At 37.6% G+C, this 15,008-nt stretch overlaps 1 protein-coding gene across 4 annotated transcripts in view; it reads left to right on the top strand.

Annotated features, from left to right (window-relative positions):
* The window catches only part of MTA3 (metastasis associated 1 family member 3), a 141,654-nt gene that overhangs the window by 43,563 nt on the left and 83,083 nt on the right, over positions 1-15,008 (top strand). For all 4 annotated transcript variants that reach the window (XM_064708993.1, XM_064708996.1, XM_064708995.1 and 1 more), the window contains exon 7: positions 11,329-11,431. In XM_064708993.1, coding sequence (XP_064565063.1) covers positions 11,329-11,431 — 103 coding nt within the window. The remainder of the gene's footprint in view (positions 1-11,328; positions 11,432-15,008) is intronic.

Here is a 15,008-nt window from a genome sequence, read left to right as displayed (position 1 = left end):
AGTGTTAGTGCAGAAAGTTAGAAATTTCAGCAGCTAGGGCTCCAACAGGGCAGTGTCTGCTGGGAGTGTTCGCTGCCTTCAGTGCCTGGCTGCAGCAGCTCCCTGGGCTCCGGTGCCCGCTCTGAGCGCGCTGCGGGTCAGCAGAGCCAGCCCTGCCTGGCACAGCGGAGCCGGGTCAGACAGGGACCATGGGGCGGTGGATGCACCAGGGTTGGCTTTCACTTGGGAAATAAGTTCTCCGTTTCTGTGCAGAAGTGTGGGGCAGGAACCAAGCAGCAAGGCATTGACAAATATGGTGTGGTGTAAAGGTTTATCTGGGAACTGGCTGCTGGTTCTAATTGAGTGCCCAATTCCGGGCTGTTTGCGAGTTCCTGTTTCCATAGCCTGGAGGGGAGATCTCAGGCTCTCATGCTAATGGTCCCCTCCCGGCTGCAGTCCTGTTGCCAGCCCAGTGCCGCTTATCTCTTGCATCTGGGTTTGAATGGAGACCTTAGGGAATTCTTTATGGAGCGGGGATCTGACACAATTGGGGTTTCTCTGGCCGTTTAAAGCAATACAAAGAGTGTGGAGTGGGCAAGGAAGAGGAGTACCCCCTGCTAAGACATGCAGGAGAGGAATTAGGGTCTCTGAAATGGAGGAAGAAGCACCCTGTAGCAAAGAGGGTCTGTTCAAAGCATTTTTTTTCTTCTAGTAAATAAAACTGTAAACTAAGTGCTGGAGTCCTTCTTGCACACCTGAAAATACCCAAAGAGTGTCTAGAAATAGTATTTGCTGTGCGACTGATTTCATCTTTGAAGCCAAGGCATTTTAGAATTAATGCAGTTCAATTAAATAATTCTTAATAGGAAGAAGGGGAGCAGTTGGGCAAATTTAAGCTGCAAATTTTGGATGGCATACAGATAAACGTTTCTAAAATGCTTCTGTCTCAAAAAGAATAAGTTAATTCCTTTAAGGGTAGTTTCTAAAGTTTTCACTATTTCTGTTCTTTTTACTGAAACTCCATTGTAAGAATATGTTGTTTTTAATAGACCAAACATACCAAATGGAAACTATTAAACTCAGTCCAAGCCTTTTAATGTTTAGGAATATTGGAATTTCAGCATTTTAAGTTTAAACATGATTACAGGTAAAGAGGCAGATGAGAAACTCATTTGCAATCTGTTTGGACTTGTAATATTGTGAAAGTTCAGAATTGCTTAGACTTGGTGTATTGTGTTTTCTGATTCTATAAATGCTTCGCATATAACCAATTTTTTTTTCCTTTTATTTAATTGATAAAAATATACCTTAGAATACTGAAACTCAACTGTAATCTTAGGGGGAGGGATCTGTTCTGTTACTTCATGGTACATAATTCTCCCGTTTATTATCTGAACCACTGCTGAATTTGAAAGTCACTCATACAGCCAGGGACCTGCAGCAGTCATTTCAATGGTGCATCTGATTCTCTTGTCAAAAGTCTGTGTGCTGGCTTATTTCTGTTAGTGTTGATGTAGTTGCAATGCTTTAATGCTCTTGTGAGAGGATAATAATCAGTCCTTTTTCAAAAAAAATGCTGATATGACATAGTTTTAGAAGGTTCTGTATTCAAATATTTCAGTTAAAAATTGGACAGACAGATACTCTGAGGACAGACTAATGTGTGTTTGTGAGGAATATCTGACAGGATAAACAAATATTGTGTCTTTGTGTCCTATTGATTTCCAGAAAATATGGTCTGTAATTTGTGCTAAGTGATCGCTTTTTTTGACAGATGCTGGATATTAACTGGACATATTAATACAGTAAAGTAGTTCTTAAAAATAAAATCCAGAAAATATTGCCTTTTTTTTCCCTGAGTTCAGTGTTTCACAAATATTATCTGTCTAACCTTCTGTATTTAACTGGCTTTAAAAAATCATGAGGCCTCATAATTTTGAGGCCATGTTAGCGTTTCCTTTGTCAGTGAAACCAAGTTGCTGTTTGTGGTGGTTTGACCAGGAAGAAGTGGGAATTCTGGGAAGCTGTGGTCAAACCAATGAAGGTTTTGGGTTTGAGACTGGCACCTGGTGTAGCCAGTGGGGTTTGGACACACCTCCGAGAATACACAGGGGTTAAAAAGCAGGGCACTGCCCTTGGCAGGCTCTCTTGGGACGTCGCGGCGAAGAGGTCAGATCACCCTCCCCTGTCCAGTCGCTGCTGCTGGGCGGGGGAGGGGCAGCCACGTGGTGGGCCCTGGGCCTGGACAGAGATGGGAGGTGAGGGGGCTTCGAGGATGGAAGGGTGGAAGATCCCAGGGAGTCAGCCCTCGGGCAGCCATCCCCCCCCAGGAGAGAGAGAGAGAGAGAGAGAGCCGGCGACACCGAATGTGATAGCAGCCGGCCCAGGAGGAGAAGGGGGGAGGAAGAGTGCCCGGCCGGAGCGGCAGCGTGTGGGCAGCATGTGTGGGAGTGCCGCTCCGGGACAGACAGAGACTGAAAGTTTTAACCCCTTTCTTTCATGATTGGGGCCTTGCAAAAAAATGCTAATCCTCCTCGAAGCTGAATAAGAAGGGAGATAAGAGATGAGATGAGACAAGGACCTGGCCCGAAGAACGTGGAGATGATTGAATGGGGAGAGATGATTTGGAGTGGCCTTTTGGCTGGACTTTTCTTGTGGCCATGGACTCAGTTGTTCCTGTGACACAGACTGCACTTAGGGGGAAGCAGTGGCTCAAAACCAGGAGGGTTCTTCGTGAGGACCCCCCGGCCCCAGGGGGTTGGAAAAATATGGGGGGGACAGATGTCCCAAAGCAGAGACTGTGCCTTTTTGGAGTGAGACAAGGCATCCTTGAAAGACAACCCTAAGAGCAGCTCTGGCCATGCGTCAGTGGTGAGAGCACTGGGCATGGAAGGAAGATGTCACAAGCGGCAAAAGGACTTTTTCCGGGCGGTGCCGAAGTGACAGGGAAGCACACGAGGTTTCAGTGTGTTTCCAGGGGAAGCCTATGGAACAAGAAGGACTCCTTTCCTCTTCATGAACTGCAGTTTGAGTATACTAAAGTGTGGGGCCAAGGCGGGGCAGTTGATGATTTGGGAGAATGTATCGGATTGGGAAAGTCAGGTAGTGGGGAGGGGGAAAATGGTTTTTTGTAAGGTTTTCAATTTTTTTCTTTTCCTTACAGTCTTTCCCTATTTTCCTGTAGTTTAGGTAATAAAGTGTTCTTTATGTTTAAGTTGGAGCCTGTTTTGCTTATTCCTGGTCACATCTCACAGCAGACACCAGGGTGAGGCATTTTCATGGGGGGCACTGGCTCTGTGCCAGGCTCAAACCATGACACTGTTACAAGAATAAGTGGAATTAGAGTAAACCCAGCTGCTTAGGTGTGATCAAAGGAGGAGTTGCTTTTCTTGTGCACCCACAGAAGGTGACAGCAGCAGGACCTTTAGGCTCTTCCATCAGCAGTATGTGAGGGGAAGGGTTTTGTGGAAAAAGCTGTCAAAACGTTATTTCTGGATGGGGTTGAGGAACTAGTGTGTCTACTCACTTGCATACCTGCCTTGTTCCACATACAGCAAATTGGGAGTTCACAGTCAGTGTCTCAAACCAGGGTTCTTGTCAATTCAAGATGACTTTATGGGATCCACAGAGCAGAAAGCAAAGCTTCAAGTTTGAAATAAAAAAAAAAAAACCTTAAGGGCAAGTACAAAGGAGATGGTTATGCCTAACTCAGGTTTACTTCTAGATGCCTAGAGACCTTGTAGAAATTGATGTCACCAAGTTCAGTGTGAAATGCATTGAATTTTTATATTTGACTGAATCTGGTAAATCAGCAGCAAAATAAATGATAATTTTAATATACTGGTTAGAATCTTGGTTCAACTATAAGATGATGGCTTTCTATTTCAATGCATTTTTTAGAAGGAATGCACGAAACAAAAGATATAACAAGTAGATTTAGGAGTTCGTATTTGTGGAAACTGCAGTAGAGCACCAAACATAACAGGTGTGATGGTGCTAACCCAGTAAGACTCACCTTTATGGTCAGAATAGCAAAAAATGTTGCAGAGACTTATTCATCTCAGCTGAAAATGGATATTTAAAATTGATCAGATATTTAGATGAAATGAATCTCAACAAGTAATAAAATTCCTCGTTATATATGCTCAAATATATTTTGTTCTCAAATGGGCTTTCTGTTGGTTGCACTTTTGATTTTGAGTTTACATGATTTTTTTTCTATAGTACTTTCTAAAAGTAGGAGCTGTTGAGGGTTAGGCAATTTAAACATGGTAGTCCCTTGTCGGATTTGAAGATTTTTTTTTATTAAGCTTGTACAGTAAATTTTGCATAATTAACTGTCAAATGCTTGATTATCACAAACAATAAAATACACTTTACAATGTTGTTCATGTCAAATTTTAATAGGATTATAATATCCTTTACATCACTTTTGCCAATCTCACTTCTAGGGAGCTGAGTTATTGATTTGTGTGCTGGACAATTAAAGGCACGTTGATTTAATTTTATCAGTTTTATTAGAAATCAGAAATTAAACAAAACACATGTAAATGGCCTCTTGGTTCCTGTTTACAGGAAGGAATTTGCTTCAGCCAGATCATGCATTTGCAAGGAAAGTCTGTAGTTTAGGACTGCAGCCACATGCACTATAGAAGCTCAACTAGGTATTTGAAACTTTGTATTATAAACTACAGTGTTTTATGAAGTGTTTTCAGTGGTGTTATTTAAAAATACTTGTTGACTTCTGGTTCAATTTGTTGAGGTATTAAGTACATGTATAACTTTGGTCAAACAGGTCAAAATTATTGTGGTGATGGAAATTTCTGAGCTTCAGTTCTCACATCATTCACAACTCCTATGTTAGCAGTTGATGATAAGATAGAAGATTTGGAAATTGTGCTGTTTATCAATTAGATTTTACAGAGATGAGTTCTTTGGGTTGTCCTGTTTGGGATAGTTGGAGTGGATTTTTTCTGGTGTTGTTTGGTTTCTTGTTCATTTTTCGCTCTGAATTGTAAAAGCAGGTCTGCCTGTCTCAACTTTGATTTGTGCCTGAGGTCAGTCAAGTTTTTGGTCTTTGTAAAAAAAAAAAAGCCATGATACTTTGCTGTCTTTAGCTCCTTGAGGAGACTTAGGCTTCTGTTATTAGTGTTGTGTTTGTTATGAAGCTCCTATTTCTCTGCAGCTTGAAGGAAATGGTTAAAGTGGCCCTGTGGTTGCAGTGCAGCAGGAATGGTCTGTGCTGCCTGTTGGTGTGGCAGCTTGGGCATGATTGCTGTCAGAAAGATTTTATTGCTAATAATAGCTGTAGAGCCTTGGCTGTGATTGTTCAAATACTAAATGAGTTCTGTCAGGGAGTCAGCCTTATGAAGGGTACAGTTATTTATTGTGTGCTGTGTATGTGCTTATTATCCCCCTGGGCACTCCAATCACTTTTCAAGCAGCAACGTCTTAGTGTTTAATTGACTTTGCTGGTATTTTCTACCTCAGTAACTTCACCTAAAAGGACTCACTGTAAGTTCAGAATGTTGTTTCTTTGCTGTTTGACTGCAAGTCTGATTTTTCTTCTAAGTTTATTCTGTAGAAGATGAAAAAACAAATAGCAGATGCAGATGAAATGTGGTTTTTTTACATTTTAATAAGTCAAAATATATTCATCCTAAACAAAAAGTTCTTGTCTGAAGGATTTTCTTTACATTTATTTACACAAAATGTTTTTTTTTCTCTTTATAATGCTTAAGTAACCAGGAATTTGAGTATTTTTAACCTTAGGGCTTAAAAAAAAAAAAAAACCAAAAAAATAACACAACCCAAAACTGCAGGACCACAGATTTCCTTTTAATTTAGTCAGGGTTTTGGTGTGGGTTTTTTTGGTTTTTTTTTTTTTTTTTGGTGGGTATTTTTTTGTTTGTTTGGTTTGTTTTGGTTTTGGGGAGTTTTTTGTTTGTTTTTGTTTTATTTTGAGAAGAAATGTCTCTGCATTACAGTATCCCTTTTCAAAAGCAAGTATTTAAAATACTATTAATATTCATATGTAGTATTCTACTATTCTTCTGTTCACACTCAGAATCATTTTCCTCATGCTTTCCTGAAAACCCTATTGCCTCATCTGTTGTTATTTCAGGAATTTCAGCAAAACTGAAAACTGTTCTGTGGGGTTTTGAGAAAGAGGCAGCCTCACTTGTTCCTTCCTTCCAGCCCTGGGCATTTCCATAAGCCAGCCATCCTTGATGCTGCATTATGTAGAAGTTGGTCATTAATGTGTGTTTGCAGTTCGGTTTATTCTGAGCTCAAGTGCCATTCTTTCTGTTAATTTCTAGGAATTTAGAACATGATGAATTGAAGCTGTGACTGTTTAGTGAGTGCTTGTCTTTTGATCATCAGTGATTAAATTATAAGTACTGCAAGGCTGAACACTGAGAGAGCTTTAAGGTCATAGGAGGCAGTTCTATTTCAAAAGGGATTTTTCAAGTGCGGAATGATTAAATGTTTTTATACATTCAAGCTCTAGAGGATAAGTGGTGACTGGACTATGCATGTTTTATTGGCTTTAAAAATGCCCAGTAGCAGCTTAAATGATTATAGACAAGTAACAGGCCTTTATCACATGATATATTTCATTTATAGTCTCTATACATAGCCTGATTTTAATTTCTAGTCCTTATACGTGTCTTACATTCATAAATTTTTACCAAGAGATTTGCATAAACATATAATTCCTTACCTGAATAATTGAAAGCTGAATACATCTCTGTCAGGCAAGCTAAGGCAGAGGGGAGATTGGTTTGGAATTGAAAGGGAAACAAATAATTTTTCTTTTGCCTACACTTTTCATCTAAACTTTCTCATGTTATTTTGATCAGAGAACTTATTTGCACATAATTCCAAAATATAATGAAATTAAGTGTTAATTTTTGAACTTTTCTTCTGAACTTTTTAATCTGTACTGTATCAATTGATAAAAAGATTAAATAAAAATGAGTAATAAGAATTTTATGCAGGATGAATATACTGACTCTTTTAGTGAGGAACTAACGTACTTTTCATCCAAGGAGAAAGCTCAAATTTTTCATTAGACAGACAGGCTTAATGTCTGGAACTTTGTTCATATACAGGACAAGAAAATTCAATGTGATTCTATTTTTCTCCTCTGCAAGTCAGAGAAAATGTTTGCAGACTGTCTAAATAGCAGCATAGGAATGTGATTCATGAACTGAAACTTCATTTTCACTGATTTGTTGCCTATTTTTACAACAATGGTACACAAATGACACGTGACACTATGTTCAAAAAACCATTTAGGATTACCTGCAGGTAGTATACTCCCAAAGAGTTCTGGCAACAACCTGCTAAATGCTTGATCTGCTAAATCCATATTTCAGGGAAAGAAATTTCATTGTGTTGGATGCTAAACTCATCTAGGGGAGGATAAGAACCAGCAAGTACCTCTCTTCCTCATCCTTGCAATGTTAATTGAGAGATATTTCTGTTCCACAAGTGCAAAACTGAACCACAGAGATGAAGACACTGGATTGAATTCTTATACATGTGCTAAGCATTAAGAATGTGAGCCTTTACAAATGCCTCCACATTTATCTGCTTAGGTGTCTGGTGAGCCTGAGGAATTAACACACGCATCAAAACTGGCTGATTTCAGGAGGTTGGATGAATAAACAAATTTGCTTACTGGGAGGAACTCTGTGGTGGGAACTCTTGGTCTGGTGGTCAGTTCTGTCCATGGAGAGATCCACTGCCTTACTATGACCAAAACCCCACAGCCACAGATTTTCTGTCCTGTGGAATTAAGGATCCAGCAACTGGCACCTCTGTTTTGCATATCCTGAAAGCTGGATTCATTCAGCAAACTGAGTACTGCAGGTGTTCAGTTTGCATGTTTGAACTGAATTAATGGCCGAATTAGTTTTTGAGAAGGAGAATAAAAGCTTTTTGAAAAATAGTGCAAATTGTGCAAAATACATAAATAAAACTTTATACATGTAAGGTGTCTTTAAAATTGGATACCTCATCAACTGTTTTTCATTAAAAATTAAATTTGTATTATTTCATTGACAACCATTTTAAAAATCAAGCCTACTTATAGATTCATATTTCAGTTTCTTAATATGTTATATTGCAGTATTGTCATGTTTAAATTCAAAGAATTTCACTCTAAGAAGCTGTTTGTATTGCAAGTAATTTTCTTTTAGTTGGATACAAGAAGAACATAGAATCATGCTGAATCTGATGTACTAGTTATCCTTGGGGTATTTATCTGCAGAAAGAGAAATCTAAAAGGCTACTTAGATCTTTAATTTCATGTTCCTCATTTTAAACACATTTAGTTTGTTTTTGTTTAGTAAATTTTTTCTTCCTTTTTTTAGAGGGGCACATCATGCTTTCGTTTGTCTAAAATGACTAATTGAAATACAAGACTTTTAAACTTTTTTTTAAAAGAAAAATCTTACTTTTTACTAGGAGACATTCATGAGAAATAAGGAATTGAATGATTGATAAAGAGTAAACCAGATGTATTTCTGACAATCTTCTAATGTTTTCCAATTAGTCATGAGGGTTAGACAGGCTGTAATAAAATTGTAAGCAGTGACTAGAATAAGTTGGATATACTGGTATGGTATATCAGTTATTAAAACAAATTTCCTTCTCAGTACTTCTCAGAAGCTGTAATTGAAATGCTGCTGGTGGTAAGGGAAGATGACACCTTTAAACTGAACTTCTCAGATGCACTGAAAATGGTGAAAGTAAAACTCCTCCATTCCTTTGTGAGCTGGGTTTTGCAGTATAACAAATTAGTACTATGACAACTTTATCATCTGTTCAGTTTGAATGTCTTATACTTTGGTGTCAAATTCAACAATGTATAAGATAAATGTTGATGTGCTAACAGAGAAATTGCATCTTAAAGTGGTTTCCTAAGTTAAAAATCCTATGGGATGCAGTACAGGCATGATCAGCTAAGGATTGACAGCTCAAGTAAAACACAGAGGGTTGATAATCATTATTTTCAAAGACCTGCTTACATTATGTGATCCTCCTATACTAATGCTTTCAGCCCAGGCAAAGGAAGTCAACAAAATACTTATTCCTGAAATGAACTTTTCTGAGGTTTTTACAGCACTGCTCGACTGCCTCCATGGTTTGGTCTGTTTAAGTTACTTTCCCTGTTTAAGTGATTATATCCTTCCATGTAAGTGGAAAATGAGGAATTACATAGCTGTTGAAAGTGCAGCTTGGCAGACTCCACCTATTTTCTGGAAACCTCTACCATTTTTGCAGATATTTAATATTGCAGTTATTAGATGTGTTTAGATTATTTTGGTATAGATATTCCATTGCTTGTTTCCTATTTATGTCTACTGCCATTACAAATGCTGCTTGGCAATATTTGACATTCACATTTATGAAGAGTTACAACACTTTATAGTAGCAATTGTTTAGTTTCATCTAACTAAAGTAAGAACTGTAGTATTGCAATTTTTTTATTCTTTTTGAAAACTTGATTCAGAAGACCTGTTTTGTTTGAATATTGGTGCTGTGTTTGTATGATGTTTTCTCTTGGTGAGAAGTGTAATCTACCTGAATAATGTTTGATCCCCAGACTATGATGTGCTGAAATGGTTAACTGACATTAAAGGTATTTAAAAACTAACTATTAACAGATTGAAATGAAGTGCTCAGAGAATATTTATAAAATTTAGAACATCACCCACGATGTGTCTGTCACAGATGGAAGAAATGAATGTATTGACAGGTGTGCAATCGATACAATAAGTTTATAGATCTAAAATTCTTTCCAAGATGCCAGAAATTAACAGTTTGTCTTCAGTATTGGATGTGAATTAGCTTGAACAGAAGCTGAAGTCCCATTAGACACCCAGTGCTTTATTGCCTGTATATGGGAAGAAAGTAATTTTACTGTGTTTTTCTGAGAATGTGACTGTGAAATTTGTTCCTGAAACATTAGCCAGACAGCATGGTGCAGTTCTAACTTGTGTGTTTGCTAGGGATAAATATATACCACATTTTAATTTCTTTGCAGAATCAATGTGCTAGAAGTCATCATATATTATGTGATTTGAGAAGAGCCAGTACTTGGTTTGCAGTCTGCTTCCAGTCTCTCAAGTGTACAGGTTGTTTCATGTCTTGATGATACTGTGCATGTTTAGACTGGCTGTTTTTCTGAGAATGTGACTGTCATAAGAAGACTGTCATAAGTCATAAGAAACAGCACAGAATAAAGTAATCTTCTGTGTGATCAGAGAGGGATCTACACAGCCCAGATTTTCAAAGGGAGTGGAATGGCTGGATCTGACAACAAGTTTTCATTCTTGCAGTAGATTGTAAAAGTCACAGAGAAGTACTGGCAACCAGCTAAACATTAGTGGTTTTTGCATGTTGACTGAGGGACAAACACCCTCCTATTCTAAAACAGCAGGGAAAGACAGTGATTATGACTTGGCTGTTGTCATCTCTGGTGGCCGCAAATGTGTTGGCTACATCCCATGAGAAAATCTCCTTGTACTGGTAGCACAGGTGGTGCTTCCTCCATCAACCTCTGAAATGTTTCTTATTTTACAGGAGAAGTTGTTGGTGTAGTAGGCAAGACAAGATGAAGTTTTATGAATGTAAATCCTTGTACCAAATTCACACTTCACTGTTCTTCCATGCAGTACAAATCATATTCTCGTAACAATGTATATAGGGCAAAATAAATTTTGAAAACCACCCCCACTGTTTCAGCCATGTGCATATACACAAATTGTTTCGTTCGCATAAATGAAGTTGGGAAATGATGGTGCAACATGTAGTAACTTTCTTGTTTTTAACAATACAGATAATGTAGTGGCTGAAGAGGTTAAAAATGCGTAAATACAGTAGACAGCATTTTTGCATAATGATTTATTTTTTCAGGGCATAGAATACAAATTGGATAGAATTTAATTGCTAAAGTTGATTAAGTGTAAAATTAAGTTTAGTATGGCTTAAGTGTGACAGTAACTTTGATATACTAGACAAGCAATTTAAAGAAGCCACTGGTTGGTTACTTAGGGTATGGTTTCATCTTTATAATAACATTTTATTAAGGTTCATTGGTATTTCACCTCCTAAGAATGTCTCCTTAAATTGAAATGCTGATGTTAGGGGAAGGTATTTATTTTGGTGATGCTGCATTATGGAATTTAACTGGATAACTGCTGATGATTGTTAATCATGTGTATGTATGTGTATATGTTTAAAAATGTACAATGTCTCTTTTAAGCATGGTGCAAGAACTACACGAAGAAAAACATTGTGAGTAATAAGTGTTTTGTCCCATCTACCTTTTGACAGGAGAATTAGATGACAGAGAACAGGCAAAGCTGGAAGTAAAAGTATGGGATCCAGATAGCCCCCTTACTGACCGTCAGATTGACCAGTTTTTAGTTGTAGCACGGTAAGATTAAAATCCTCTCATCAAAAATCCTTTTCCTTTTTCTACTGACTATTCATTCCCTTATATCGTGTTACTCATCCTGTTTGCCATTTTGTGAGCCCTTCTCTTTCCCACAGTTAGCTAAAAGAGAAAATCAGACCATGACTTGAAGCTACCAATACAGGAGGCAGAAAAAGAGAGTGAGTTTTGGAATAATTATACACTCCCTGTATTTCAGGTTATTGTAGAATTTGATACTTGGAATGTAGATATCAGTTTGCTTTCCCCTCAGAATAAATTGTTTCAGTTCTAATAATGATAATAGAGTCTTGTGTTTTACAGTACTTGGAATTTCATGGTGTAAAATAGAGGTTAAGTGTAGAAATAAAGAAAATGTTAACAAATTAAATGGGTGCAGAACTTGCCACGTATGCATGTAAGCTGAATAATTATTTTGGATGAATATTGAAATAAAGTTTTGAAGTCATGTATTTCATTAGTGAAAAAAATCAAGTCAGCTCAATTTTATAAATTACATGATTATGCAGATTTATGAAGACAACATCAAAGTGCTTTGAATTAATAAATACCTTTAAAAATTAGGTATCTACTTAAAAAAAATCTTCCAAAATTTGTAGGTTTCTTACTGAAGGGAAATTCTACATTCATAGGATATAGCAGGTTTTGCCTTTCCTCTGATTCATAGTTACAAAGATTCTGTTCTAATGATAGCAGAGAACACAGTTCACATATGGATTTTATCCTGAAAAAATCCATCTCCTGTATTTTATGTGACCTGCTTGCTGAATATAATCTCAAATCTTTTTAGACAAATAATCCTTTTACATGGGTTCTAGTTTTTGGGATTTTTTTCTCTCTCCCTTTTGAAAAAACAATCAGGAAGAAAAACAGAAAAAAAAGTTGCTCTATATATTCCAGCTTATGTGTATAGTGATATGGGATGCTGATTTACTCATTTACAGTTCATGTGCTGATTCACGTGATTTTTTTTCCTTACTCCACTTGAAATGTTGTATCCTTTCTGTAAAGTACTAAAACTTTTTTTTTTTACCTGCCCTTGTTGAATTTTCAAGCAAGACAGAGGAGTTTAGGTGTTAACAGGTGTTCAAAAAGTTACAGGGTCTGGTAGATGTTCCGTAGTAACCAAGAATCCAAACTACTTTTTCACCAGCATTATAATACCTGGAGATGTATGGCCAGTTTATTATGGTGTGCCGTAAAGAAATGTCTGTGTAAAGACTGGGAATTTTGGAAGAGTTCATTGATTGCTTTAAAATTCCACTGTTTGCTGTTTCTCAGCCACTCTGGGGAGCAGAAGCAGTATTCTGTGGAGCCAGAAATGTTCCCAGAGGAATGGAGCAGTAAACAGCCTGCTGGGAAGGAAGAGAGAATAATTAAATAAATAAAGAATACCCTTCTCTCTTCCTGTTGTTTAAGACATCCTTTGCAATGCTGTGCCCTGACCAAGTCTGCATTTATTTTAAAGCCAAAGCATTTCTGTAAAGATGGTTTCCCTTATAGTGGATCATGGCTGATTAATTATTACTATCCAAGGTGTTGGGGTACTTGGATACCACAAGAGTAGTACCTGATCTGTCATCAGGTATTACTCAGGTGCAGCTTTGTGGATGTTCTTGTACAGAACTCCATTCATCTTTAGAAGTTGCTTTTCAGCTGACAGAAATTGTTTCCAAGCTCCTATAGACGTGTATTCACAGGATGCTCTAAGTGGCTTCTGAGACAGATTTTTATGAATTTCTGGAGAAATTGTTCTGTGATGATTTCGTGGCAGCTTTCAATTCAGGGTGTGGTGTGGGTACAGGATTTATACTGGGCCATTATACAAGACCATTTAAAGCTGCTTGAGAAACAGTGGAGAGGTGGTATTATGATGTGCTGAACAGTGCTTACAGACACCTCTGCTAACTGAGGTTCACTGGGCATTGGCTGTGCCTGCTGGATTTCCAGTTGGAACGTTCTTTCTCTGGTTATGTTTAGTTCTGAAAATTTGAAAATATGACAAGAATAATTTTTTCTTAAGTACCTTCCCAGGTGTGGTATTTGTTAAGTATGTGAATGCTATTGTGCTTGACATTTTAAAAGCATTTTCAAGTGATCCTATTTAGATGCTGATTCGAAGGAATTGAGTTTTTATTTCTTCTTTTTTTTTTTCCCCCAGTCTGATCTGTTTGAAAGAAGAGTTGCTTTTGTCCTTAAATGCTTTAGCTTTTTCAATCTCACAGGCAGCTTTGTTGTTTTTTCAGAAGGTGTTTAAATACTCTTTATTTGTGTTGCCCATTTACAAGTATATTTATATTTTTAGCTACCTTGGGTACGTAGCTTTCCTGGTCTTACAGGGTTTGTTTACTGCCTCAGGAATGAGAGGCCTTTTTCTCTAGGTTTATATGCCTGGTCAGTCTGGGCTTCTCACTAAGCCCTACTATTCCATAATTTCCTGTGTAGAAGGAAGAATATGCCTATCCTGTGAAGAAATTAGAGGTAACAGTGCCCAAAAAATGGTGGAGATTTGGAAAAAAGTGGAAAGATCTGTAAACTTGGCCTCCCCACATAGTCTTGCCTGACACACAAATCTTGGGAGTACCTTATTGCTGCTACTGAAGCATAATTTGGGTAAAGACTCTTGCTTGAACTAGCAAAAGCATCTGTTAGGAGAAGCCTGAGGCTAATGTTTTCTGGGTTTGAGTTGTCTTTTGGGTAATGTTTGTGCTGTGACAATGAAAAGTCCAACAGCATTTTGTACTGCATTTAAATAAGATGCAACTGCACCAACCAGTTTGCCTTCTGTCCTATACATTGGCCATGTTCTGTGTCTGCCAGCTTCAAAGGACAGGCGTTTGAGAAGCTGCAACAGCCATTTAGATCTGCCCACATTAGGAAATAGTTCAGTATAGTAAAAATGGGTTTGTAGAATTGAAATGTTTGATGCTGAGGGCCCAGTGTCCCACTGCACATTTTGAACCGATTTTTTTTTTAGAAATAACTCTAATCAAGTCCTGTGGACTAAATATCTGTGAGTGTGTGGAACTACTTTTAACAGGAACCCAGCTGGGATGCATTGAGATCCTTTTTTTTTTTTTTTTTGTTGGCTAAAATGAAGAAGATAAAAACACTGGGTAGGGCATTCCTAATTTGAGCTGATTTAGATACACTCTGTTTCCTCCAGTCATCAATCTCTTATAATTTCTAATATACAAGGAGTACTTCATTTCATTACCAGATCTTATGTTCTTTTTCTAATTCTGTCCCAAGCTGCAAAGTGTTAGGAAATAGAAGCATTCCTATTGTGTATATAACATAAGACACAGTGTTCTAAAATAGAAGCAGTCCTATTGACCATATAACATGAGTCCTGTCTTCTTTTGGTTTTTTAGAGTAAAAAAAATGTCTTGCCCAGTCTCAAATGCAATAGGAGGTGTGGGCTCTGGTCTGGACAGATGCTGAGAGCTCAAGAAATGACCCTTTTTTTTTTATTTTTAAAAATCTTCTTTCTATCTGCTAATTTGGTGTACAATTCATTGCATGATACATTTGTGGTACATTCTGGTTCCATTTATGT

The sequence above is a fragment of the Zonotrichia leucophrys genome, chromosome 3, assembly GCF_028769735.1.
Source record: "Zonotrichia leucophrys gambelii isolate GWCS_2022_RI chromosome 3, RI_Zleu_2.0, whole genome shotgun sequence".
NCBI lineage: Eukaryota > Metazoa > Chordata > Aves > Passeriformes > Passerellidae > Zonotrichia > Zonotrichia leucophrys.
The sequence above is the reverse complement of the archived record's forward strand: the minus strand, read 5'-3'. Positions and strand labels throughout refer to the sequence as shown.